The 26,706-nt window shown below is 44.5% G+C and overlaps 1 long non-coding RNA gene and 1 gene segment (V, D, J or C); one reads left to right on the plus strand and one right to left on the minus strand.

Annotated features, from left to right (window-relative positions):
• LOC118724751 overlaps positions 1-26,435 on the plus strand; it is a 48,276-nt gene extending 21,841 nt beyond the window's left edge. The window contains 4 exon segments of the C gene segment in view: positions 22,012-22,263; positions 23,731-23,775; positions 24,668-24,775; positions 25,863-26,435. Of these exon segments, the coding sequence occupies positions 22,012-22,263; positions 23,731-23,775; positions 24,668-24,774 (404 nt within the window).
• Positions 14,043-14,931, minus strand: LOC118724858. Its single transcript, XR_004989709.2, has 2 exons — positions 14,845-14,931; positions 14,043-14,318 (listed from the first exon to the last, which is right to left on the minus strand). It is a non-coding gene; the product is annotated as an uncharacterized LOC118724858 (long non-coding RNA).
• Positions 26,436-26,706: the final 271 nt, after the last annotated feature.

Here is a 26,706-nt window from a genome sequence, read left to right on the forward strand (position 1 = left end):
TAAAGAGGATGGAGGTGAATTTTCAACCTTATCCTCTGGGGCAGGGAAGAGGTTGACAGAGGACAGTAGAACCAGGTTTACGTAAAGGGGGCCCACACTGTGTCGGAGGAGGTTCAGCCCTGGGGAAGCTGTCCTTTGGAAGAGGAACTCAACTAACTGTACGGCCTGGTGAGTGGGCTGTTTTTACTCCAGGAAAATATTATTGTAAAGAACTTGAGAGGGAGATGAATACCCATAGCCTCAAAATTAAGGGAATATGTCTACTGCCCCTTCTAAAGGACCCTTTTTCCTAAAACTGGGGTGGGAAGTACAAGGAAGGTCAAGACAACCAATGGTCCCTTTTAAGATGACCTGAGATGAGACTGTGTTCATCTCACCATAAGCAAAGGGCAGTCCCAGAGTGTGCGAGGCAACCTGAAAAACCCACTCTTGTCTATACTCAACACTAGGAGCAGGATATGGCCCTCCGCCCAGAATGCCAAATTGGAGGACAAATTTACAAGGTTTCTTCCTTGAGTCCAATTTAAACACTTTCCAAAGGACTGGTAATTGCTTTCTGATATGAGTGGCTCTGAAGAAAGGAAGACCAATTGTCCCCTGAGAGATAGCAAAGTTCCATCTAATTTAAACACTTTCCAAAGGACTGGTGATTTTTGGCCATCACTCTGTTAGAAGCTCCATTGGCTATTACAGTCCTTTCTTATCAAGAATGATCTTTGCATCGTACTCTGTAAACTTTTCCCAAGGAACCTCCTCACCCCCTTCCTTAGTACTAGTCCTGTCAATGGATTGGCTCTAGAATAGCTGGAGGGGATCTGGGTCTGAACTTGGACCAAAGAAGGTAAAGCTGATCTGAAGTGCACAGCAGCTGGGAGGGCCTGGGTGAACCCAGGACTGAAGTGTCCTTCCTTTGTTTGGGACCTTCCCTGGGCACTCATGTGAATGTAGAGACCCTAGCAGTGTGCATGTTTGTGTATTCACATGGTCATTAGCATTTCCTCTCATTAGATAGATGAGCAGCCTGACTCTGAGGATCCCTGAGCTTATAGGACTTCCTGTTCTCAAGTTCCTTTGTGGGTTAAAAATGGTCAAGTGGACCGCTGAATAAAGGTTGAGAGGTCTTATCCTCACTCACAGATCCAGGTCCAAACAGCCAAAGCAGAGAAATCAGTAAAAATATGATTAAATTAAACATATGTCCACTTACATTTCAGCTCTAGAAGGTGAGTACAATGCTAGGAGACGGCATTACCCTAAATACTGCCCCTGCACTTTACCAAGGCCATAGGACAGACATGTCCTTTGTCAGGTATCTACCAGGTGTGATCTCGTTGTCCTGGGTTTTTGCTGGGCCTCGAATCACTGTGATTAACGCCGCAGGGAACAGGCTGACTTTTGGAGGAGGAACCAGGGTGTTAGTGAAGCCAAGTGAGTACCGGGGCCTAAGCTACAGTTCTGTTCCCAACGTTGAAGCAGGAGCCTGGCCATAAGTTTTAAACTAAGTGTGCTGAGTTGGCCCATGTTAATCTGTCTCAAACTTGCCTTTAAAATGTTTAGTGTTGCTTTTATGTATAAGCGCATATGTATGTACAGATTCCGTATGGGTAAAGGATATTGCTCTCTTAATATTTCCCAAGGTCTGTTGTCTTAAGAGGAGGAAAATAATTAAGACACTTTTCTTATCTCTTCTCCTATTACCCCATGAGGCAGAAGGAGGTGGAAAGAGGTGACTCTCTCTATTCAGAGTGGTTAAGTGATTTGAACATGATCACAATAGCAGGGCAAAGACCTGTGTTTTCTAAGATTCAACATACTGCTGTCCTTACCATTTTGCAGCCCCTATAACCATCATTCTAATTTATCTCCTCTGGCCTTTATTTTTCCCAATTAAGGCAACTGAAATGTGGATAACTCTTACCTCCTGACTCACAATAAGCATGTAGGCATTAAAAAAAAAACATTGCTCTGAAAAAGAGGAGCTAGAGGTTTGTCTGAGTTTGTTGTGTTTTGGGTGGCAGAGGGAGAAGTTATTATTTTTGCTTTGGTGATATTGCTTTTTTTATTGGTGAAGGGAATAAAGAAGAGGAGGATACTTGAAAGATATATGTACAAATTAAATCATTAAGCTAGGAGCCAAAGGACACTGTGGATCTGGCCCAACCATATGCCAACCACAAAACAATGAGAAGACCACTCAAGCTCTCGAAGCTTCAGTTTGGAGTTTATGGAGTTTATGATCCCAGCTCTGCCTCGCTCAAAGATTTTGTGAGACTCAAATAAGATAATATGTGTGAAATCTCGGAAAAGTATGGTCTGTCCAATGATTCATAATTTTTAAAAAGTTAGATTTTATGAAAAATTTTATTGGAGAGTTAGCTTAATGAACTTCAGTATGGCAGAGAAAGGGCTGAATCTGAAAATAAGGTGAACCTTTCCATTATAAAAAAAAATAGTACATGAGAATTGGTGATCAAGACTGTCCTTGGAGATTATAAAAACCTGAGATTGCTTAGGAGGGAAATTTGTGAGATTGGGAGTTTATAGTGAATGGTTTCTGAGGTTTCCTTCCATCCCAAAGAGTGTGTGAGTTTATGACTTTTCTTGAGTTTACCTAAATATGTGCTTAGTGTTTAACTGGGTTTCAACCAAGTGAAAGAACACTGAAAGAATTCCTATACTTGAAAATGAAGTGCCCTTTGTTTTTTGTGGTGAAATAGATCACTGTGTGGGGTTTTCAAACACCCAGAAGCTGGTTTTTGGAAGGGGGGCCAGGTTAAAAGTGGATCCTAGTAAGTATTACCATGAATTCTGAATTCAAATAATTATTGAGACATATAACAAGTATTTTTGAAAATCTAAATTCAGATTTAATTGGGAGTAGAGAGTTCTTCATGCCCTCCCCATCCTAACTATAAGGTTATGGTTTGCATTGTTTTTAAGAGAATGCCAACCAGAAGAGAAGGTGTTGTCATCTCAGAGTGGGTTTTCCTGATAAGCTGACCACTGAGATGAGGAGACGGTGTCCATTCTGCTTCCCTATTAAGTGGTCAAACAATGCCTCAGTGGGCAGTGCCACAGTTTCCGATTACCCAGATAACATCCCACAGTCACTTTGGAAGAACCTCTGTCCGACTTCATCTTTTCTAACCAGGGTTTTACATGGTAGACTTAGCCCTAGTACTTCAACAGAGAGAAGCATCCACGTCTATATTTGATGCTATGGATTTGGAGCCAGACTTTGATCTTCCAGGACCTCAGTTTACTTTTCTGTAAGTGGAGGTCATGCCTGGCCCTCATTTCATATCTCATCTCCTCAGAGAGGCCTTTCCTGCTCAACCAATCTAACAAGCCACCAAATTCAGCTGCTCTCTGGTGGTTCTCTGTCCTATTGCCCAGCCTGATTTTATTCATGCAGTTTCATTGCCTGACATCATATTATCTAAGTATTTGTTCAGGTGTGCCCTAGACTGCAAGCACCATGAGGACAGGGATGGCGTCTGAGCGGCTCTCCACTCTATGCCCCACGCCTAGCACAGTACCTTACTAGTACTACATGCAGAGGTGTTCAGTGCATGGTTGAGTGAGTGAAGGACCTACCACCATCTACCCTACTTCTCGAGAATTAAAAGAGCTTTTTTATTGCACATCCAAACATGGAAAGCCCACTGAGTTCCTTGCCAGAGCAAGGACATAATATGTTTTCATTGTTTATAGTTAAATACAAGGTGGAGTGAGTGAGTGAGTGAGTGAGTGAGTGAGTGAGTGAGTGGATGCATGAGGTATCTGCAGGGCCTTGTTTCACTGTGCCTACCAGACAGGATATGCATTGGTCTTTGGGAAGGGAACTACCGTATCAGTGAGTTCTAGTAAGTACCTGGTTATTAGTGATCATAATGCTTGTACTTATCCTGCTGGCTTATAGTACACAGGCTGACTAAATATCTCCTTATCTGTTAACTCAATGGGGTATTGCAGTTTAGTAATGAGAACCATTAACACAAAATGGGGGAGGGGGGAATTGATTCTGTCCCCCAACCTTAATACTCTAACTATACCCCATCTTTCACTCCATGCTCACAAATAATTTTTAAATACATTAAAGTGATAAAAGAAGAAAAGGTTACCTAGGGATAGGAGCAATCTGTTAAACATGAGATTGTGTGTAGTTGGTTCCTAAGTAAAAATAGGGATTGAAGCTGGTCTCCTTTGGCTGGGAAACAGGATTACTGGGTAAAATAAGTGTCAGGGTTGTCCAAAGAATATCACTCAGACACTTCTCAGGCTTTCCCCTCCATCAGCCACTATGGTACCCGAAAAAGAGTCTTTTACAGCCTTAATTTCAGGGCTTAGTCTTTATTCCAGTAATAAAAAGGGGGGAATCCCATCCAATGCTCTCATGGGGGAGGAGAGATGCATGCTAATCACATTATTCTATTATCAAGGTAGCTCAGGCATTGTTGTCAGGTAGCACGTCTATGATTTATAACACATTTATCCCTGGGAGTGGGATGAGATTATCAGTAAAGCCCAGTAAGCAGGTGATATGTCACTAAAGCAGGAGACTTAATGTGGCTACTGGGACCCATTGAACTTACTGCAGTATTTGTAAGGCCTGAGTGTCAAGAAATTAATGGTTTATGCAGACCTATGTGCATTCTGATGTAGGAAGAAATGTTAAAGTAATGGCACAGAGGATAGAAAAATCTAGCTGTGGAGAAAAATAATCATAGACATGAACCAAAAATAACAGACTGTAACAGCCAAGTCAGAGAGTTGATCCTAAAGGAAAAAACAGAAAGTTTGCCTGAACCTTTCCAGTTCTTCTAAACCTGGCTTGACTAGTGCCTCTGGGTCACAATTTCTTCATCTGTAAAACGAAAATATATATCACCTCATAAGTTATTTTAAAGATAAAATAAGCTAATGTATATGAAAGCATTTTATAAATTATTAAATGCTGTACACATATAAACTATAAGCTAGGTCAGCTAGTGTGATTCAACATGAAAAGAATGCATATGCAGGTTCTTAGCTACTTTTCATATGGATCTATAGTCATAGGCATTGGTGAAAAACACTCTCTCTTCCACTAAAGTAGAGTGACTTAAATGCTACCCAAGTGAAAGTGGCAGGATATAGGAAGCCATTCTGCAAAGGCCTGCATCATAGTGTGAATCTTGGAGGTAACCAAAAGGTAACCTTCGGAACTGGGACAAAGCTCCAAGTCATCCCAAGTAAGTCTAAATTCCTAAGCATTTCTCCTTCCCCATGTTGTCTCCTTTCTGATTGTAATGTTTAGAGCAGATAATGGAACATTATAGGCCTTTCCTGGTCATTTTCAGGAGACTAAAGAGATTGTAGAAGGATTCCTAGACTATTCTGTAATGTTCTAATATGAGAAATGAGAAACAGTAGATTTGCAAAGGTTAAGAACTAAAGAAAAGAGAGTGGTGTTTTTGTTTTGTTTGTTTGTCCACCACACCTGAAGCAGACAGGATGACCTGGCTTTGGGGCAGAACATGACTTGAGTGAGTAAAAAGGCTCCCACTGAGTCTGCAGAACAAGTTAACTTGGGGGAGCAGGAAGCTGTCACTCAATCATCTGGATCCTATTCCATGACATTTCAGGTTGATGGAAGTCCAAATTAGGAGACATTGTGGCAAGAATTTAAAACTTGATGATCTAACGAAGACACAAGGACTAGATACATCTGTTGGGTAAATAGAGCTGAAAATCATGAGTTTGATGGTGATAAACCCAGAAATGTGGGTAGATAAAGACTTCATTTTAAGTGTTACACAATAAATGCCCAAATTTGAGTCAAATGGCCTGTGTGTTATGTGGAATGTAAAAAGAAAGTTACTTTGTAGGTGAAAGGACCATATTTCCTAGTCTCAAGTATGAGAAGGATGTGTGGAGCTTGTGAGTTTTTGGCTGACTAAGAAACACTGTGGGAACAATGCTGGCTATCAGTGGACCTTCGGGAGTGGGACTAGACTGCTGGTCAGGCCTGGTAAGTGGAAATAATGGAAAGATTGAGGGTAAAGTGTCTTCATGGTCTCAAGAAATGATGTGTAATAGTGGGTGAGCTGGAATTTTGGTGGATCACTATTACTAGAATTCTGATGTCTGTTCTAGCAAAATAATTAATAATATTACATATATATACATATATACAGTAGGTCCTCAGGTTATGTCAGAGATCCGTTCCTATGGTGCAACGTAATGCAATTTTTGTCGTAAGTCAGAACTCACTTACATAAGCACCTACATCACTCACATGGAGCACATACACAGTAGTAATGAAGTGAAACAGTTAAAAAAAATTAAAAGAAAGATAATTCCTGACCTTTACTTGTGGTAAATAAATAATAAAAAACATAAAGCACATATGTATATACATCAAAATGACAGGACTTTTTTTTTTAATAAATAAATGGGAGATGGCAATATAACCACAAAAGGACATACATCCAGTCGAACGTAACCCGAGAACTGCCTGTAGAGTATATATCTAATACAGGTGCAATATCACTTTTATAGGAATACAAAAGAGGATTCCTCTCTCATAGCTCCTCCTAAGATTTGTCTATCTTACGCCTTTTATCTGTCTCATGCATCTAGGCTATTTGTGTCTTTGGTAGCAATACTAGTTCATTTGTAAAATAATAATAATATCTCAGCTTGTGACACAGTTGTTGTAGTTGTGGTCCAAAAGATTAACCAGTTTGATACATGATAGGCCCCATAAATTGATGGGGTTTTCTTCCCTCTTCCCCAAGTGAAAGCCTAACACGGCAGGCTGTTTTTGTATGAGGGGTTGCTATAGTGTGAATTCGGGATACGGCACACTCACCTTTGGAAAGGGCACTGTGCTTCTCGTCTCTCCAGGTAAATGTTGACCCCATCCCACCCTAGTTTTCCTCTTACGTAAGTTAAGGCATCTACATGTTCTTACTGTGTTTTATCCTTATGGATGCATCGTTTTTGTTTCCTCAGTTGACCTATGAATTTAAGATTGAGCCTTCATGGAGGGCATTTTAAAATAAAAATAGCTAACAGAAAAGATGGAAATAACAGTAAAACTAATTTACTGGATCAGAATGGAGTAGAGACTAACATCCTAGATGATTAGGACAAACCTGGTTTCTCCAGAAATAGCCTGGTTTCCTGTGTAAAGCCTGGTCTATAGTCTCTCTCCAGGCATCCTTCCCATTCTTTTGTCCTCTATCCCAAATTCAGCTGTGGTATTTTGGACAGTCTGTGATATATATAGCCATGGAAATCTTTCATTACTGGGAAAATCTGCCTATTAAAACTGAAAATTCCTTGAGAACAGAGTCTCTTCATATATCCTATCAAGTATCTAATATGGTTCTTTTACAAAATAAATAATTAAATGCTTGTTTAATTGAAATCGGACACCCACAGAAATCAAGTTTCCAGGCAAAAGGGGAGAAGAGGATAAAGTAATTGCCACAGTACATTCAGTGTGTGGTAGAAAAGGAAAAACATTAGATTGATAATCAAATTTACCCTGTTTTGGTCTCTGCTGCCAAAGAGCAGTGTACTTTCTGCAAATCTCTTGCCTCTGGGCCTTAGTTTTCTCATGTGTATGTGACTTAGGAATGCCAGCTACAGGGTGCATTCTGTATAGAGATATTTCAGTGTGTGAATACAGGTTATCAGAAACTCACATTTGGAACTGGCACCCGACTTTTGATCATCCCACGTAAGTCAGATCTCCAGAAATGGGTAGCCCCGTCTCCAATACTGGATTTATGTTTTTATATATAGCATTTAGCATGATCTGTAATAGGATATTATCATCATTACTACTACCACTCATTTGGGAAGTAGATCTGGATAACCTCTCTAGTCTCCCAGCACCAACAGCCTATGAATTTATTCCATTTGGTGTCACTGGGAGAACTATTTTCGCATATGAGTAAGTCAAATAGCTATATTGAATCTTAAGTGTTTTCTAGCTCAGTAGGTAAATCAGGAAAAGAGGTGGAGTGACAGAAGGGAGTTTGTTATGAGACATCCGACACTGTGGGGCTCATGGGGAGGAACAAGCAAACTCACCTTTGGGACAGGCACGCAGCTAAAAGTGGAGCTGAGTAAGTGTGGGATTACATGGTAACTACAAAATGCATTCTGGTGATGGTGAACTAGAGAAAAGGAGATTTCATTTTTGACATTTGTATATTATTTACAATTAACTGTAATCTAGTTTTGAAGTATTATTATAAGAATTGTGGTACCTAGATAAATTAGTAAAAGTAATCAAAAACTATATGAGCATATTTTCTTTGCAATAGAAGTTAGCAAACCATTTCGATTTTTCCCATGATATGAGGCTGACAGAGCTCTGTCTAATATTGACGTTTTTAGCTCTAGAATTAAGCTAAATGGAGCCTGATAAAGGGGCTGGGGGGAGGGAGTGTGGTTAGAAGAGCTGAAAATTGTCTAGCCATGATGTAATAGACCCTTTCTACTTCCACTGCCATTGACTCAGAGACACACTGTGGGGAGGATATTCAAGGTCATTTTATCCATTCCCCAAGTAATCCATACCCAGTTCACTTTATATCGAATAGATTGAGTCTCTTTATACAAATCTCTGTCCAAGAAGAGTCAGTGAAGTGCAGGGAAAGGAGCCCAGGGCTTGTGGTTTCAGTGTAGTTCTAGATTGGATTAGGTCGCAACTAGCAATGTGACACTAAACCACACATTGCCCCACTGTGTGCCCCATACTCTTCCAGTGTGAGGTGAAAAGGTCGAAACTCTCAAAATCTGTGCTCCTATACCGCCCTAGAGTTTATATGATTTGAGGGTACGGATTCTTATGGCTAGTCCATAAACAAATTCCATAACCCAAAGGAAATAACCTTGTTAGTCAATAATCTAACTTAACATAGAAGTAATAAACATATGCATAACATATGATATTTTTTGTTTTTAAACAACTCTATGGGGAAGAGGGCAGAATTCCTCTTTTACAGGAGAGGAAACTGAGGCTCAGAGAAATAATTGTCCAAGATCTAACATGGTTGTTTTTGTAAAAAAAAGATTAATAAGTGGCAGGGTCTAGATTCAAACCAGAGTCAGCTTCCTGATCTCAACCCTTGCTCTTTCCACCATCTTATGTCACAGACCCTATGCCAGGGCTTATTTAAAAATGAGAGATTATGCCAATCACAGTGAGTAAGGAAATATATTGGAATTTATCTTTTGTATTCTTAGATATTGCCACCACTTAGAGTCGGAGCTTTGTGAAATCTTGATTTGAATGCCTCAAGTGTCCAAAGTATTCTCTTCCCATTTTAATGAAGAAACAAAAAGTTCAAGGGCCACTGGGAACATTTACTCCAATGGAGAGAAGAGAGAGCAGAGCTGGCAGCAGATACTCCTTTTCTCTGACTTCCCCTTTCCCTCACTATTTCTTGTATTTCTCCAGGTGGACCAGTCACCAGTTTGACTGATCTGCAAGAGCCTGACTCATTTGTGTTATAGAAAAATGCAACAGTGAGGGCAGTTTGGACATTGCTAGATGATATAATTTTAGCCCTGAAAGGGAGCTAAGGAAATGCCTTTTTTAGACCCTAATAAGAAAATTATGCCCTAGGGAGTTTGGTTACTTTGTCCAATATCATAAAGTCAGTGAGACTAGGGCTGGGACTAAAACCTGGGGACCCTAGTCTCTGGTTCTCACGGAAGAGTGACTACTCTTTGCTGAACTAACCTTCCAGTAGACAGGAGCTGTGAGATATGTTCGAGAACAAGGGGAAAATAACAAATGGGATTTGTTAGGGTAGTATTAAAAAGCACTCTTATTATTATTAGCAATGGCCCATATGCCCCAGCTGTAGTATAAAATGGAAGGGAAAGAATAGCCCATTTTGTCACAGCCCAAACCACTGTGGGGAATACTGGAAGCTTCAAAGTTTTCTTTGGGACAGGAACAAGACTATTTGTTAAAGCAAGTAAGTTCTGTGAAATAACTTGGTTTGTATTAGAGTGAGGGGCAGCTGTCTTCGCTGATTTCCCCCCGCCCCCATGGTTTGTCTGCTATTTAAAGAAGATAAGTGGCCCGTGATACTGCTGCATTAGATAGTATTCATGAGCATCAATCGTGCAGGAAACATGAACTACACACTTAAAAAGCATGGGTAGATAAAACTGCCTGAAGTCCTGTCTAGGACTGAAACGCTGCAATGATATGAATGGCTCTTTCAACTGAATGGCTGTGACATTTTTATATAACCCACTCTGGACAAAGCAGGATCTTCTTTTGGATCCTGCCTTATTTCTTGTCACCTTCCAATGGTCTTGGGGAAAAGAAGGTTAAATAGCTAAATTGTATACCCCCTCCCACTTTGGTGTTTGCACAGAGACACAGGAACTCTCCCAGTAACTAACGTGTGTGTGACTTAGGAATGCCAGCTACAGGGTGCATTTCTGTATAGAGATATTTCAGTGTGTGAATACAGGTTATCAGAAACCCACATTCGGAACTGGCACCCGACTTTTGATCATCCCACGTAAGTCAGATCTCCAGAAATGTGTAGCCTCATCTAATACTGGATTTATGTTTTTATATATAGCATTTAGCATGATCTGTAATAGGATATTATCATCATTACCACTACCACTATTTTGTTGTTGTTGAACATTATAATGCTGCTAACTTGGGATATATATTTTCTGCACTGTTATTCTTTTTAGCCTTTAAGGAGAATCTTTGTGAAGATAGTAGAAGAAGAATATTTGGGTTTACCTTGGAGTCTAGGGTTTTCCTTGATCATTCTATTTCACCTCCTTGCTGAGGTTCTTAGGAACTGCCCGATGCTCAGGGTTTTTACTGCCTCATGACTGTCTCTCTCAGAAGCGCTTCCTCGGGCTTTCTCTGTCTAAGCACTTAGATATTGCAGCTCCCGTTTACCAAAGTATACTTGGCTTTTAAGCTCCCCCAAAATGGGTTCCTTGTCCCAATAATTATAGACAGTAGAAGTAAGTTCAGTTCATTAAATGATTATTGAGAATCATCAATAAGCCAGGGACCATGACTGGTTTTTTTAAAAAGAAATAGGCAAAGAAAAGAAGACACTAAGATAATGCCCCTGCTCTCGAGAACTTCCAGTCCTGTCAGACACTGTGACTGAGCTAAGGTGCGCACTGTGTTTGGTCCTGCACGGGGCCTGGGACCTGGCGGGGAGCCATGTGGCCGGAGGCAGGACAGCGTCAGCAGTGGACGGTCCAGTTCCTGGGCAGAGAGCGAGCGCAGCCCATGGATGCTTCAGGAAAAGGAGTGAAGTGTGTTCTATGCTAAGATGTTTGACTTTCTTGAGGACAGAAAGCCTCCTTTGTGTAGGAAGCATTGAGTGAGGTGAGGACAGAAACAGGAGTGAGTGAGGCTGAGTCACCAGGCTGGACTGTACTCAGGCCAAGAGGACGCGGGTCCTCAGAGTCAGGCCCAGGCGCTGTGGCCGCACAGGGTGCTGGGAATGCTCCTTCTCCTACACCTCTGGCAAAATGGAGAATACGCTTTTGCCTGGGTGTCTTCTTATCTGGCCTGGCAGCTGAGGTGGGAAATGCCTGCCTGCTGCCTGAGTCTCTAGATTTACTCACAGCTCCCGGCCCTGGAGGAGGCAGGTTTTCAGTTTTGTGAAACTGTTTTACCCAGAGGAGAAATAGCCGAGGGCTGTGTTTGTTGATAGCTGTGGTGAGGAAAATGGAAACCATCCAGAAGCTGGTGCCATTACAGCTCTCAGGGAGGCTCCTTCAGTCCCCCTCCTAACCCTTACAGAGAAAACATTGGACTCTGCCTTTCCAGCTTCCCAGCTTTCAGAGCTACGAGGAAGCGGGGAAGCATGTGTGGCCTCCACTAGAGGGTGCGGGAAACCAGGACCTTTTTGTTATGCAGTTACCTAGAGTGTGACTACGGAAACAACAGAGTCACTTTTGGGAAAGGGACCCACGTGGTGGTCACACCAAGTAAGTGAGCCCAGATTCTTCTGTAAAAATAATCCCCTCCACTGTTGTTCCTACTGCAGTGCTGGACTGCTTTTTATTTCCATGGGAGGGGGCAGGATATGCCGTCCATTGAGGCCACACCTCAGGTTCTTAGATGGTCATTGTCCCAAACCTTTACCCTCCCTTGTCTCTGCATCTCTACTCACCACACTCTCATCCTCTGTTCCCTGCTCTTCCCTGAGGCTGGGTTTCCAACTCAACAAAGGATCACACAGAAGTGAGAGCTGGAAGGGACCTTGGGGAAGTCTTATTCATGTTGTAGAAGGAACCAGAGGCTCAGAGTCTAAGCATCTGTCCAAGGCCATGCTGGGCAGGCAGTTTGGGGCCATGTCAGGGTTCCAGCCCATCACCCCCACTCCTGAGCTTGGCAGAGCCACACAGCCCTCTGCTCGCATGGCCTTTGAGCCCAGCGAGAGGTCAGCTGAGGGCCAACAGCACACAGCGGTCAGAGACTGAGGGTAGAGTTTCCCCCTCAGCCCAGGACCACCGACCAGCAGGCTGTGACTTCTGTGAGCTTCACCTCTGAAGTAGGAGTGTGATCTCGGTTTGCTCCCATCTTTCAAAAATGTTATGGAAATGGTTGTGACTTTTTTTCTGTCCTAGCCTTTCCTAAAAGCAGGGCCCTGTGTAAATGAAGGTCATTAGAAAGAAAGGAACCAAAGAACTCTGGGTGCCTTGGCCTACTTCCAGGAGGTAAAGAGGGAAGGGTGAACATACTGATCACAGGAAGGGCCTGGATCCTGCCAGGAGTCTGGCCAGGGACAGGGATAGGAAGGGACCAACCCCCGGGTCCCAGGAAGAAGGCTGCGAAGGGAAGCTTCAAAAAGCAAAGGAAGGGAAAGACAGAGCAGGGGAGCTTCCAGAAAGGCACTCGGAATCCGTCAGCACAATGAACATCAAATCTCCTCTGCCTCCGTCCCTGGGCACGTTAGGAGCCCCTCATATCTGCCGACAGAGCTGCAGTCAGGCCCTTAGTGTTGCCCAAGCAGGCAGGTCGGTGGTGGTGGGGTGGGGAGTTGCTGCCCCGCTTCTCTGTTGACAGGAGTGTGTGTTTTCTCCTGGGGGCTGGGGTGAGGAACTGACCAGTTCCTAACCCGGGCTCCCATCGCTGCTCTGAGGTGATGCTCTGGGGCCTGAGGAGATGACGGCTGTGAGAGATTCCTGCACCTCAGGGAGCATCGGCCAGTGTTTCCCTGGATTGTGGTCCTGACACCCCTGAGCAGTGTGTAGGAGGAGGTCAGGGAAGACAGGTTTTAGCAAAGGCTTTCCCTGCTGTGTGTACCAGGAGGAAGCTACACACCTACATTTGGAAGAGGGACCAGCCTTGTTATGCATCCATGTGAGTATTACAGAAACGCTCAGGGAAATGTTGTAGACAGAAATATATTCTGGAAGGATATCGCAGTAATGAGAGTCTGGTCTGCTCGTTGTTGAAGGAGTCCTTTGTTGTCTGGGAGCAACGTATCAGAGTGTCGGGTCTCATGGAGGGATTGAGGCTGTGTGGACAAGCGTTTTGCAGGGTGCTTGCAGAGGACAAATGCCCACGTTTTAAGAAAAGAGATTTCATTCTTGTTTAGGTTGCTAAAGCAGAACTTTATCCCTGACAGCCAAGGATCTACCCCACCCCTCAACCCTCTAACTGAGGCTCTCTCTCAGCCCTTCCCTTAGACCCAAGAGCTATTTGTCCACCATGAGAGCATCCCAGCCAGGGTGCTGAGGCATCCAGTGGTGCCAAAGTGGGGGGAGGGGTGGGACATTTCTCCTCTGGGTGCAAAAAGATGCTTCCCTTTCTCTCCGTGTAAAGTGTTGCTGGAATCATCCTCTTATTTGCTACTACTAACTGGCTGACACCTGACATGTGCCAGTGACTACACTCTGTCCCTCGTGTAATTTTTCACTTGATGGTCATGCCCATCCTAGGGTTAGGTAGTTGTTGTTATTCCCATTTCGCAGGTGAGGAAACTGATGTTTGGGGCAAATCACACAACTAGGAGTGACAGAGCCAGAGTTTAACTCAAATCTATTTTACTGGGTTGCATTGTTAACCACGCCACTGCACTGCCACCACCATCCCTCCTGCGCTCCGTGGAGGAAGGCTCAGACCCAAAGGCCACCTTTCGGTCCTTGGTTGGCCCATCCTGAGACTTCTGTCCCTCGTGACCATGGCAGCCTTGGCACAGGACTCGGCATTTCTGAAGAGTAAAGTCGTTGGACTGGGCAGAAAGGATGCAGATACCGCAGGGAGGGAAGTAGAAATCTAGAGGGACTGGTTATTGAACCTAAAGTGACACAGAGAGAGAAATGTGTCATCAAAACCATGGAGCAGGCTGTTTAAAAAGCTCTGTTCTCAAGAGTGAGAGCTATCATGTGAGAGGGGGCCGGCCGGCCAAGGGCAGGGGCAGAGGGCAGGTATTTGTACTGCCATGTACCAGGGTGCAGACACAGCAGGCCGAACTCTCACTTTTGGGAGCGGAACGAGACTCCATGTGTTTCCAAGTAAGTGCCTGACCTTAGACTCACCAAAGACACAGAAAGTCCCTACTTTACTTTCTTATGTGATGAATCTGCACTTCCTGAGCTAATGTCTCATGTTTCTTTATGAGGCTTGGATGTTATGAAATTTGAATTCCCAGCCACTGGTTCAGTAGCGGTTTATATTCTAACAGTAGTAATTGCCAGTGGGAATTGGCCTTTTCATCAATGCAGAGGCAGACTCTTTTGCTGTTCTTAGGTTCCTCTGAGACAAAAGATCTTTATCAGGAAAGACGTTGTGACTGATTATGCCACAAAATTTATTTTTGTTACCTTCTAGTTTTCATGAGAGGTGATAAATTAAACTTCCCAAAGACCCTGGGCAGTGGACACACTCTTGCAAAACTCAGCATCTAGTCTAGAGACAGGGAAAGAACTTAATGTCAACATAATGCAACAAAAACAATAAAAAGTTTAAGAAATGAAATCATAGCAATTTAAAAGAGAAATGAAATAGTCCTTATAAAAGAAGACAAGAGAACAAGACTGCATTAAGATGTAATTAAATATTTAGAGGGCCTTCTTATTCAATGTATTTACTGAGCAACTATTATATTCTAAGCACTATGCTCCAGGCGAAAAAGGGAGGGAAGAAGGACCATGCAGACCTCTGCCTCTCCAGATCTCGCTGGGGTAAACTCTGCACAGAGACGGTTGTGCCAGCATCACCATGCTGCCATGGAGGCACATACAAGTCACAATGGGAGCAGAAAGGAAGGTGCTGGACCTCCCAGGCTAGCTGCCTGATACCTATATCCATCCTGCATGGCCCCGCAAACCCCGTGGCCAGCACCCTCCCTCCTTCAACCTTACACCTCCTCATCCTAGCATAGGTGTCACTGAACACATGATTGTTGAAAAAAGTCAGGGAAGGCTTGAGTGGAGGTGAAGTGACTGTTTAGAATCTATTGGCTTGGACCAGTGGTCGACCAACCGCGGCTTGCAAGCCACATGCGGCTCTTTGGCCCCTTGCGTGTTCTAATACCACTTCTTCAAAATAGACTCACCCAGGCCGAAAACCAATTTCTGCGAATGGGCCACAAAGTTTTAATCGCATTGTACGTGCGCTCGCACACACGTGGTATTTTGTGAAAGAGCCACACTCACGGGGCCAAAGAGCTGCATGTGGCTCAAGAGCTGCAGTTTGGCGACCACTGGCTTAGACAGTAGCAAGTATTCTCCAACGGAGGTGTTAGACATCAAAGCAAGGAAATTACAGAATCCATCCAAATGCTCACTGTGGGTAAAGGAGATCACATCTCTCCAGGGGAACTTCCTCCCTGTTTATCTGTTCATTTGTTGTTTCATCAAGGCCTGTGCGGGCTGCATTTAGAAAGCTTGGAACCCATCATATTTCTCAAGATCCACAGTTCAGAGGCATAACTGAAATACCTGTGATAGGGAAGCAGCACAAATGGGTATGGGTTTGAGCAGCAAAGGGAGAGAGGCTTAATGATAACTACATGAAGTCTATGCAGTTATGTGAATATTCCCATGGCAATTTTAACCTGTCTTTCTCTGCCCTCCAGGAACCACCCTCTAAAAGGGGTGTCCTTCATAGGCCTCCATTCCATGATTAAGCCCTACCCATCTTTTCCACTGTTATAAAACTTCCCTCAAGATTCATTTCCAAAATTAATCCCTGGTTCTTCTCCAGGCTCTTCCAATTCAGCTGTGGGACCCAGAATGGGCATCCACCCTCCAGAAGGCCAGTCCAGCTCAAGCTGGCTTTGAGGGATAGGTCCGTGGGGTGGTTACAAAGGAAGCTGAGGAATTGGACTCAGTGAGGCAGACTTCTCTCATGCGTCAGAGACAGGGGGATTTGGAGGAGCCTGTAACACAGGGACAGGAAGCATTGCTGCCCAGGAAGGCTGACCCTGCCTGGGTAGAGTTCTTGTAAAGCACCCTCCTATTGTGTAGCATCTGGTGGCTACAATAAGCTGACCTTTGGAGCCGGGACCAGGCTGGCTGTACACCCATGTGAGTAAATCCATGCAAATGACCAGAGTAAAAGTAACTGATCACTTGTCTATGAGAAAACAGGCAATGATTTATGACAAAGCCAGGGATAAATGGAACATTTGTTTTCCATTTTTATAAGCTCTCGGTGACTTAAAATGTTCCCATTTCTAATATTCAAGACAGAAGTGCCAAGAGCCAACAGAGTAAATAAAAATCTGAGCTGAATAATTCATGAAAACATAAAAAGAGTTCCAGATACCTGGTGCTATCAAGCAAAGCCTATGACATCAGCACCAGGTAATATGAACATTCAGGAAATCAGCTAAGTGTCCTTGGGGGGAAAGAGATGGTTAATGGCAAACACAAATTCTCTCATATTGCAGGAGGTAGCTAAATTCCCTGGTTTGGCTAATGAGCAGAATCTTCCTCTCTGGAGTTTAAGTGGAGTTTTGAACCTCTCTCAGGATAAAGGTGACTCCAATCCCTATTTAAACAGCAGTTGTACCTTATGAAATAATAAGGCATGGAGGCAAGATGGTAGGGGTTTATAGCGCAGCTTGGGAGACTGGCAGATCTGGGGGAAATTCTGTCTCTACTCTGTCTAGCTAATAGTCTCCACTTTCTCAAAAGCAAAATGACAATAACCACATCATCATAATATGAGACAACACCCAGTACATAGCAAGTAATCAACAAATGACAGCTTTTCTAAATTATTATTATCATCAAGGTATTGCTGTATTAGAGTTTACATATTACAAAAGGAAAGGGGAACAGCTTCCCTGGGAAATAGGAAGTGTAAGAAACAAAGACCCAGGGAGACTTTTAGGATGGTGCTCTCAGATCCTGGTGGGTTCCAGCAGTTTAACATCAGGAAGGTTATTGCAAAGTCCTTACTTGTAGTGGGAAAATACTGGTGTTAACAAGCTCATCTTTGGAGCAGGGACCAGAGTGCGTGTCCAGCCAAGTAAGTAGAGTGGGGCAAGGGTGGACATTGACATCTAATTCATTTTTGTCTAAGATGCTGAGTTGAGCCCAGGTATTTTCTTCAGTAAGATCCCACATGGTTCTTTCCACTTGTCCCTCAAATATCCTCCCATCTAGCCCTCAATGCCCCAGAAACATCCTTAGTCTAGGACCTAAATAATCATGAAGCAGTGGTGGGCAAATAGTCATGGGCCATCCATGAAAAGATCCAAGATACTGCTCCCCTGAGCAGGGGGTTCTGCTCTACTAAATTATTGGTTTCTTAAAATCACAACCTCCAACCCAGAGCACTATATCAAGATGGGGCAGGAGGGAAAGGATTGAACACACCAGAGACAAAATCTCAACACAAAAGAGCAGAAGATCTAACTCTAAAGAGTGTGATTCTCTAGTTTTTACGGAAAAATCAATGCTTTTCTTATTAAAGTAGGAGGTAGGGCCAGTGAGTTTCTGTGATGGTGTCAACTGTAGTGTGAATCTGGAGGAATGACTGGTAAACTCATATTTGGGAAAGGAACCCAAGTGTCCATAATATCTGGTGAGTCATCCCAGATGGCACCTCTTGCCACCCATGGTCCATTGCCACTAATCCTTGCCCTTAGGATCTTGGTGATTACTATGGTGAAGCCAACTGTGGGTGTTCTGATTGTCCTACAGAGACCTTTGTGAAGGGAGAAGCCATCATTATTGATCTTTAAAGTCTGTGTTTCTCTAGGTCAAACACATTAATTAAAATTGAACTCTAATTGTCCAATGGGTATTTTTAAATGCCTTCAATATGGCCATCACTCTATTAAATATTAGACTGAGTATAGAGATGTCTTAGATAGATTTCTGACCTGTACCAAATAGGATAAAAACTAGCAAAAGGGACAGAACTATTGTAAATTCAGTAACCTGAAGACTATTTTAGTATTGACCAATGTCAATAGGGACATTAGAGATTCAGAGGAATAGTGTCTTGGCCAGAAAGTTGGCCTAGATGGAGCTAGCTTTATGCTGTAGAAAAAGGTTTCTTGAGCCTGAAAGATAAATAAGATCTATATGAACAAAGAAAGGAGAGAGTGGGTTCTAGGCACAAAGAACAAAAAGAAAGAAGTCATGATCTTAAGATTAAATAAGGCACATGCACTTGTGCATAAGTAAATACATCTGATAATAAGGTTAGATGGAGAGAAAGGCAAAAATGTCTTCTTAGGCAATGAAGAAAATGAATATGATAGCCTTCAAGAGAATACAGTCAAGGCTATGGCAAGCCACTAGGAAATGGAATCCAATTTAGAAATGCAGATCAGATATGGAGGTGAAGGAACAGCTCTTTCCATGGATAGCTCAATGGGCTGGGAGAAAAATTAATTACCCCATTCCTCAGAAGAGGATAAACGAAAGGTTTCTGTAATGAAGATATTGGAAGTGTATGGCAGTTTTGCCTCCCAGTTGCAATATGGCAAAGGCACCAGAGTTTCCCTCATTCCCAGTAAGTCTTCCCAGGAAGTGTTACTGCTTCCTAATGCTCACCAGAGCCTCAGCGGGATTCAGTCAGTTTCTCTTACATTTCTGGGTTCCTAGGATCTAACTGCAAAGCCCAGATTTAGTGGTAAGGAAGCTTTCGATCACTGTTGTGGCCTTAGGGACCTAAAGCACAGAGCATTGGGACACATGCTTTTGCAGTTAGTTTTTAATTCAAATGAAAGATTAGGATCTATTGTAGAATAGCTGAACTTCCATGTTGGAAAATTGATCCAGTCTCGTTAGTGCTACCTTTGGAGATACCATCTATGGTAGGACATGTTTATCTTGCTATGGTAGTACAGAATGCTCCTCTCCCAGAGCCTTAAAGTCCTCAAAATTAAAAGTAACTTATTTCTTGTTTTCTGATAAAAATATTGAGGTTGCACCAGAGGTCCATGGGAGTAAAAATAAACCGGGGCTTAAAAAATCAAGTTTAAGGATGAGTACCCAGCTTCTTTAACCAAAAAGCCTAATAAGCAGAAATTTGGCAAACATGATGGTCAATAGCCCATATATTTATTCAACAATTGCTTCTTGAGCACCTCATAAGAGGTAGATACCAGGGATGCAGCACTAAACCAGAGACTGGCCTGTACTGTCACGAGGCTAACATCCCAGGAAGCCAATGCTCTTATAGGGCATATAAAGGGCTTGAGAGAGGAAATTCAAGATTTGGAAGGTTATGGCAAACCCTGAATGTCATGCCAAGAAGTTTGGCCATTATTCAACAGGCTGTAGGAAGTCCTGGATTATTTAGAACTGAAAGTACTAGGCAAGTACTTTGGAGGATGAGCTCAAAGAAGAAACTGAGAAGGAGGACATGGGGAGAGGATGAGCAAGGGAGGAGATCAGAGGTAGGGAAGATGAACAGGAGAAACAATAGCAAAAAATGCGGATAGGGATGCCCAAAGGGTATTAACTGGTAAAAACTGGATGAGAAAAAAGCTAAAAATCGCCTCAATTATTTTGACTGCATTTATTGCTGTTTTATTTTGATCTCTCATCAGCAAAGCTGAGCAATTGGTCTGCCCCTGGTAGTCACCCCTCACAAACTTAAGGATAACATTTAAGTCTCACACTCAATCCCTACTATCTTTCCTCTAAGTCTCATGATCCATGGCATTGCTCTCTCCAGACTGATGCTTTCCAATAGGACTTCTTGTGATGGTGGAAATGTTCTCACAGTCTGCACCATCCAATACAGCAGCCACCTCATAAAATGAGGTTTTAACTTTTAATTGAATTTTTAAGTTTATTTAATTTTAGTTAACATTCATTTAAATAGTCACATGTAGCTAAAAATTATCATTCATATTGGACAGCATGGTCTTGACCTTCTCCAGACTGATAGCCATTGGCTCTAAGTGTTTAACCAGGACTCAGAGTTGGGCATCTGACCCCCACAGCCATTCTGCTCCCCCTCAGGCCAAACTGCATCTGGTGGCAACTTGTCCTCTGCCTTCTTCTTGAGGCCACATTCTCTCAGCATCTCCACCCCCTTCCATGCTCCCCTTCCCAGTCACACCCACGACTCCCACTGATGACTACAAAATCCTTTGGGGTGTGTTGATACTGCTAATGACTTCCCATCTCTCCCCTCCCAGTAAAAAGTTTATGTCATAGGGCCTTATCCCATGGTGATGCCAGGTCCCACAGTATGCGGGAATTGGAGGAAAGCTGGCAGAATCTTTCCGTTTCCAAAGCTTTGGATGTTTCTTACATGAGGCCATGGACCCAGTATGCTCTGCTGCTCCAGGGGTCGCCCCACCCACAGGCAGTTCTGCCTTGACTCAGCATCCCAAGACCATGCCAAAGGCTGATTTCCCATTTCAGGTCCAGTTGGATGTCTGCATTGCCAAGGCCACCCTGGCTGGCTCAGCAAGTGGGGTGTAGCACTGGTCTGAGAAGCCTTGTGTGCATGGTGAGGAGCTGTGGGAGCAGAGAACCACAGGGGCAGGAAACTGTAGTCTCAACCCTGCTGCAGTCTCTCTGGGTGGCCCCAACGTGTTAATCCTCTGCTACTTCCTCTAAAGGCAGGTGGTCTGAAAGAACAAATAATGAGAATTACACTAAAACACTGAACCATACAGAAATGCTGAAAAAATTATTCTCAGCCCTTAGGAAAGGCCTTCAACAACTCCTGCTTCCTGGGAGTGAAGAGTAAAAACTCTGCATTACTCGGTAGCACATTGTGGTAACAATATCCTGGTAGTATCAGTAGCTACAACTACTTACGTCTGTTCAATACTTTACAGTTTATTAAATATAATTTTATATGGAGAAACTCTTATTAGTTTCTCAGAAAAAGCCTACTTAGGAAAGTGAATGAGGTAACATCTTCATTTTACAGATGAAATTCCTGAGAGTGAAGGGGTGGTATGACTCGCTCAAGCTTGTATCTGGTAAATGGGAGAGCCAGGGGTTGGACAGAAGTGTTTGATTTATAATCCAGAACTTCTATAGATATAAGAAATCTCCCACTAGTGTGACCCACCTTCTAACTTAATTCCAACCTATTGTAAATTTTTAGATCTTACCAATGCCCAGCATACGTGTAGGAGACCAAGCTAGATTCCAAAATGTACGGTTTTCCTTGCCGGGACTTCTCTGTGCTCCCTCATCCTGCCAGAGTTGCGTTCTCTACCGGGCCTGCTGAGCATTTGAAGAAGTTCCCATTGAGTGGAAGAGTTAGTGGGCCTTCATTTCTGGTTTCCTAGAATGACAGGCAGGACCTGGCAGAGGGCATTCACTGAGAACCTGGCCTCTTGGCCAGGACGCATGGCTTGTACCTGTGCCTGAGTCCCAGTCTGTTGCAAGCAGATAGTTTCTAGGATGTTCTTTTCCACCCAAAGCTTGAAAATGTGAACTGCCAGGCCCAGTGAGCCCTGCTCTTGTCCATCACTGGCATCTGGACTCGGGCCTCATTTGGGGCAAGGAGAGAAACGAGCATCTCCTAACCCAGTTTTTTTTGGCCCACAGATATCAAGAACCCTGACCCCGCCGTGTACCAGCTGAGAAGCCCTAAATCCAGCAACACTTCCGTCTGCCTATTCACCGACTTTGATTCTAAAATCACCAATGTGACACAAGAACCGGGAGTGTTCGGCTCTAGCAGCACGGCACTGGACATGAAGGCCGTGGGTTCAAAGAGCAACGGGGCACTGCGCTGGAGTGCCAGCTCTCATTTCTCCTGTGAATCCACCTTCAACGAGTCCTTCTACTCCAGCTCAGGTGAGTACAGCTCCATGCCTGTGCAAGCAGAGTCTTCACCCTGAGCCTGGCTAGGCTGGGGCTGTCTCAGGCAGACGGTATCTAAATGCTGCTGTGATTGGTGGCCTCAGCTTCATCAATTGTCAGCAAAGCCTCCTTGTTACTGAGCACCAGTGAGCCCCATCCCGGCAGGCCACAGAATGTCCTGGGCAAAAAGAGAAGGGGACAAGATGGCAGGAGAGGGCACTGGCTCTCGGTCTCACTCACTCTGAGTTCCCACCTCCCTGCCTCTGCTTGAGCTGTTTGCCCCTTACCACTCTTCCAGGCCCCATACTAATGCCCTTCTCCAAGTCGTCCCCCCCCCCTTTGTTTCTTTTTCTCCGCCAGCACCTGACTTCACTCTGTCACTCCGCCATTCAACAACCGCTGATTGTGCATACATGGGATGGAGGAGTAAAAAAGCCCAGGGAGGGATTTTGAGGGAAACCATCCGTCAGCAAGGAGAAATCTATATAGCCTTAGATTATAGTATATATTTAACTCGGAGTTAAGGAAACAGCCACCTTAGGGACAAAAGTCAGGAAAGGGCTCTCTGGGGAAATTTATTTGAGCTGAGATATAAAGGATAAGAAGCTGTGCCAAGGGCAGAGAAAGGACCCTGTGGAGGCTTGAGGCAGGAGCTGAGTGAGAGAGAAGAAGAGCGACAGGAAATGAGAGGGGAAAAGTAGGCAAGGGCCAGATCAGAGGGCCTCTCGGATCATGGGAGGACAGATACTGTTCTAATTAACGTGAGGAGCTATGGGCTGGCTTTATGCAGGGAAATGACATTTGGTTTACTTGTTAAAAGAGCACTTTGACTGCTGGTGAGAATTAGATTGCAGGAGCAAGAGTGGAAGCAGAAAGGAAGCTAATGCAGCAGAGAGATGAGGGAGGTCGGGACAGGGTCCCCTAGTTGGGACTCAAAGGTAGAACCATGCAGAGATGAGGAGGAAAAGAGGGTATCAAGGAAGGTGGCAGCTGGACTTTATGCCTGAGCAGCTGAGTCAGTGACAGTGTCATTTGCTGAGACAGAGAAAATAAAGGAAGAAATTTGGGGTGCAGGGATGGACCACATTACAGCATCTACACCCCTATGGCACTTGTCACTGTGTGTACCTTATTGCCTCTATCAGACTCCAGCCTGGAAGCTGCCCAAGGGCAGGGTCTGTGTCTCACGGTTCCGGTGGCCTTGTGTCATGTAGCATGAACTTTGCACAATCAGTGTTTGTTAAGTGAGGGAAGTGGTGCCCAGAAGTCAGGGTGTTGGTCCAGGAGCTCTCCCAGCAGGTGCTCACATGTGACAAGTTCCTCCAGATCTCTCCACGAGGAAATATAGAAAAGGCTTCAGACGCTCACTTGTCCTACTCCTAGGAGGTCTGAAGTGGGAGAGTCGGCACACTCTGGACTCTAAGAAAATTTCTTTCTTTTTTTTTCCCTCTCTCCTTTTAGAAATTCCCTGTGATGCCACATTGATAGAGAAAAGCTTTGAAACAGGTAAGAGAGGGGTCTGTCCTCTCTTTGCATGGCTTTGCAGGGGTTTGGGGAGCAGGGAGCCCATAGTAACCCTGCCTGGGTAGGGGAGGTGGGAGGGAACTTGTGGATCTGGGAGTGACATCATGAGGAACAGGAAGAGCAGTTCAAGCCCTCCCCAGAGCAGCCCGGGGTCTTTCTGGATCCCCAGGTTCTTCTCATCATGTCTCATTTTCTTCTCCATTCTGAGAAATGGGAGGGTGAGTCTCTAGTTTGACTCAACCAATGACTCACTTCTACGCTTCTGTATGCCTTTCGATCACTCCACTGTCAGGAAAGCCAACAAGAGCTTCTGGGTGGCCCAGCTGTGAAATTTCTGATGAGCTTATAGCCCTAAATTGACCAGGTCACCCTGAAGGCAGCAGCCCTCCATGCCAGGGGGTTTTGCCTTCTTTCAAGAAAAGCAGCAGAATTCATGGAGATGGTGATCTTCTCTCTCAAGGACCCCATCACTTCTCCCCACCTCCCCTGGGCCCATATTCATTTCCACTTGAGCTGTTTTTATGAGTCATCCGCTTGTGGCTCAACCACTGGGTTCTCACTTAGGGGCCCAGACCCAGAGGATTGCAGTGAGTTCTGAGCAACCACCTCCTTCCTCCCCATCCCCTGTGGAGCTCAGAAATAAAGTAAGGACTAAGTGGAGTTGCTGCTTCCCTTTTGAAATGAAATACTATTAATTCCAAGAAATGTACAAAACTTTAGGAAGGGATGTGCACAGAAGCTCAAAGGAGAGGTGGATCCAGGTGCTGAAAGCCACTCCACTCTGCCTTCGGGAAAGCCATTGGTAGACCATAGGGAGCTGTGCAGACTTCAGGTGTACGTGCTTACAAACCACTGTGGCCTCTTGGTTTTGCAGATATGAACCTGAACTTCCAAAACCTGTCCGTGATCGGGCTCCGCATCCTCTTCCTGAAAGTGGCCGGCTTTAACCTGCTCATGACGCTGCGGCTGTGGTCCAGCTGAGGTGAGCGGGCATCCCAGCCAGTCGGTGGGGCTGAGGGTCTTGGGGTGGGACCCCAAGCTCTGAAAGCAAACCTGTCCTCAGGATCTTCTTTTTAGGTGCTAAGTCTGGGCCCACCAAACTCCTCCTTTTTTTTTTTTTTTTTCCTGTTAGGAGTTCCTCTTGTTAATAATCATGACCTAAGACATTTGTTTAACACAATACATTCCTCGGATGACAAAATTCACCTCAGTTGAGTCATGTCTCACAAATAATGAGCAGTGGCTATTATCCTCATTTTGGAAAGAAAGAAACTGGGGCCAAGTAATATGAAGAGCCACACACTAATGAGTGGGGGGGGAGGAGGGAAATAGAGAAATTTAGGACCCTGACACACATTTATAGTTCTACTATACTTCCATCATGCCTATAGTTCTACAATACCTTATATCACATCCCTTTCACTGCAAAACCTGAAGGGGTTCCCAATTCCTTTTCTCATGTTCTGTACCTCCAATATAGTGAGAATAAATTACCCTCTTATTATTATACTAGAGGCCCGGCACATGAAATTCATGCAAGGGGGTGGGGGTCCTCAGCCCAGCTTGCACCCTTTCCAATTCGGGACCCCTTGGGGATCGACCTAAACCAGCAGTCGGACGTCCCTCTTACAATCTGGGACTACTGGCTCCTAACCACTCACCTGCCTGCCTGCCTGCCTGATCACCCCTAACCACCTCTGCTAGCCAGCCTGATCGCCCATAACTACCCTCCCCTGTAGGCCTGATTGCCCCTAATTGCCTCTGCTTCAGCCCCCGCTACCATGGCTTTGTCCAAAAGGACATCCAGAAGACGTCCAGTCTAATTAGCATATTATCCTTTTAATAGTATAGATTATACCCCAATCCTGGCAGGAATCTCCCTCTCCTTTTCCCCCAGTGTCCTTGGTCATTCTACTGACCAGTACATTCCTTCCTACCACCATAAGAAACAATTCCAGAGACCATTTGCTCCTAAAACTCTACAAATGGAGGCATCTCCATCACATCCCCAGCTGTCCAGGGTCTGTCTCCTCAGTATCCTGCCTGACTTTTGTTCTTCCTCATTCAAGGTCAGCAAGAATGTGAGAGCCCAATGCTCCTCACTGCTCGCTCCTCGCCATCCTTCACTCCCTCAAGAAGAGACGCGCTCTCAGCCTCCATGAAGGAGAAGGCTTCATCCACCTCTAGGGCCCCACTGACAATGCCACCAACTGGATCCTACCAGATATTTGCAACCAAGATGTTGAAGAGCTGCCAAACGCTGCTACCTCTCCTTCTGTCTCTCCCCGCCCCCCCCCCCACCCACCCACCCACTGCTGCCTGTACTGCCCCATGTTCCCAGCAAAGGCAGGGGCTCCTGCAGCCTCTCCTGGCTGTGGCCCCCCTACCCCTGCCAGAGGCTGCTTCTGCTGCCCCGCTGGGTGGTGGGTCACCAGGGGGTTCTCTCAGGTTCTAGCTCCTGGAGAATGTTGAGAGGAGTTTATATTTTTTTTAAATAATGTTCATAAAGAAATATATATCACGCTTTTCCCCAAGATGTGGGGGAAATTATCTCATTACCTAGGCCCTGCTGTGCTGTGTATCTGAGCCACATTGTATATTCTGCTGCCCTGGCTTCATTAAAAGTGACTTGGAAGAGCAAAGACTGTCTCCTGTTTGACTGGGTCTGGTCAGGGTCACATTCAGCTCACTGTTGATCACTAGCCGAGCAGAAGGAAACCAACACATTTGTCTCTGATGACATCCAGGGAGCTTAACTCAACAAGCTGCATAAGTCAACCTCTTCTTGGAATAACCTCTAAAAAATTCCACTTACAAGACTGTGCTGGGGGCAAGGCAAACCCACTTAAAAGCTTGGGTCCCTATTTTTCCGTTTTCATGCCACACCATGGGGCCACTTGTGGCAGGAGGCCC

This window comes from Pipistrellus kuhlii, unplaced genomic scaffold (assembly GCF_014108245.1).
Source record: "Pipistrellus kuhlii isolate mPipKuh1 unplaced genomic scaffold, mPipKuh1.p scaffold_m20_p_1, whole genome shotgun sequence".
Taxonomy (NCBI): Eukaryota; Metazoa; Chordata; class Mammalia; order Chiroptera; family Vespertilionidae; genus Pipistrellus; species Pipistrellus kuhlii.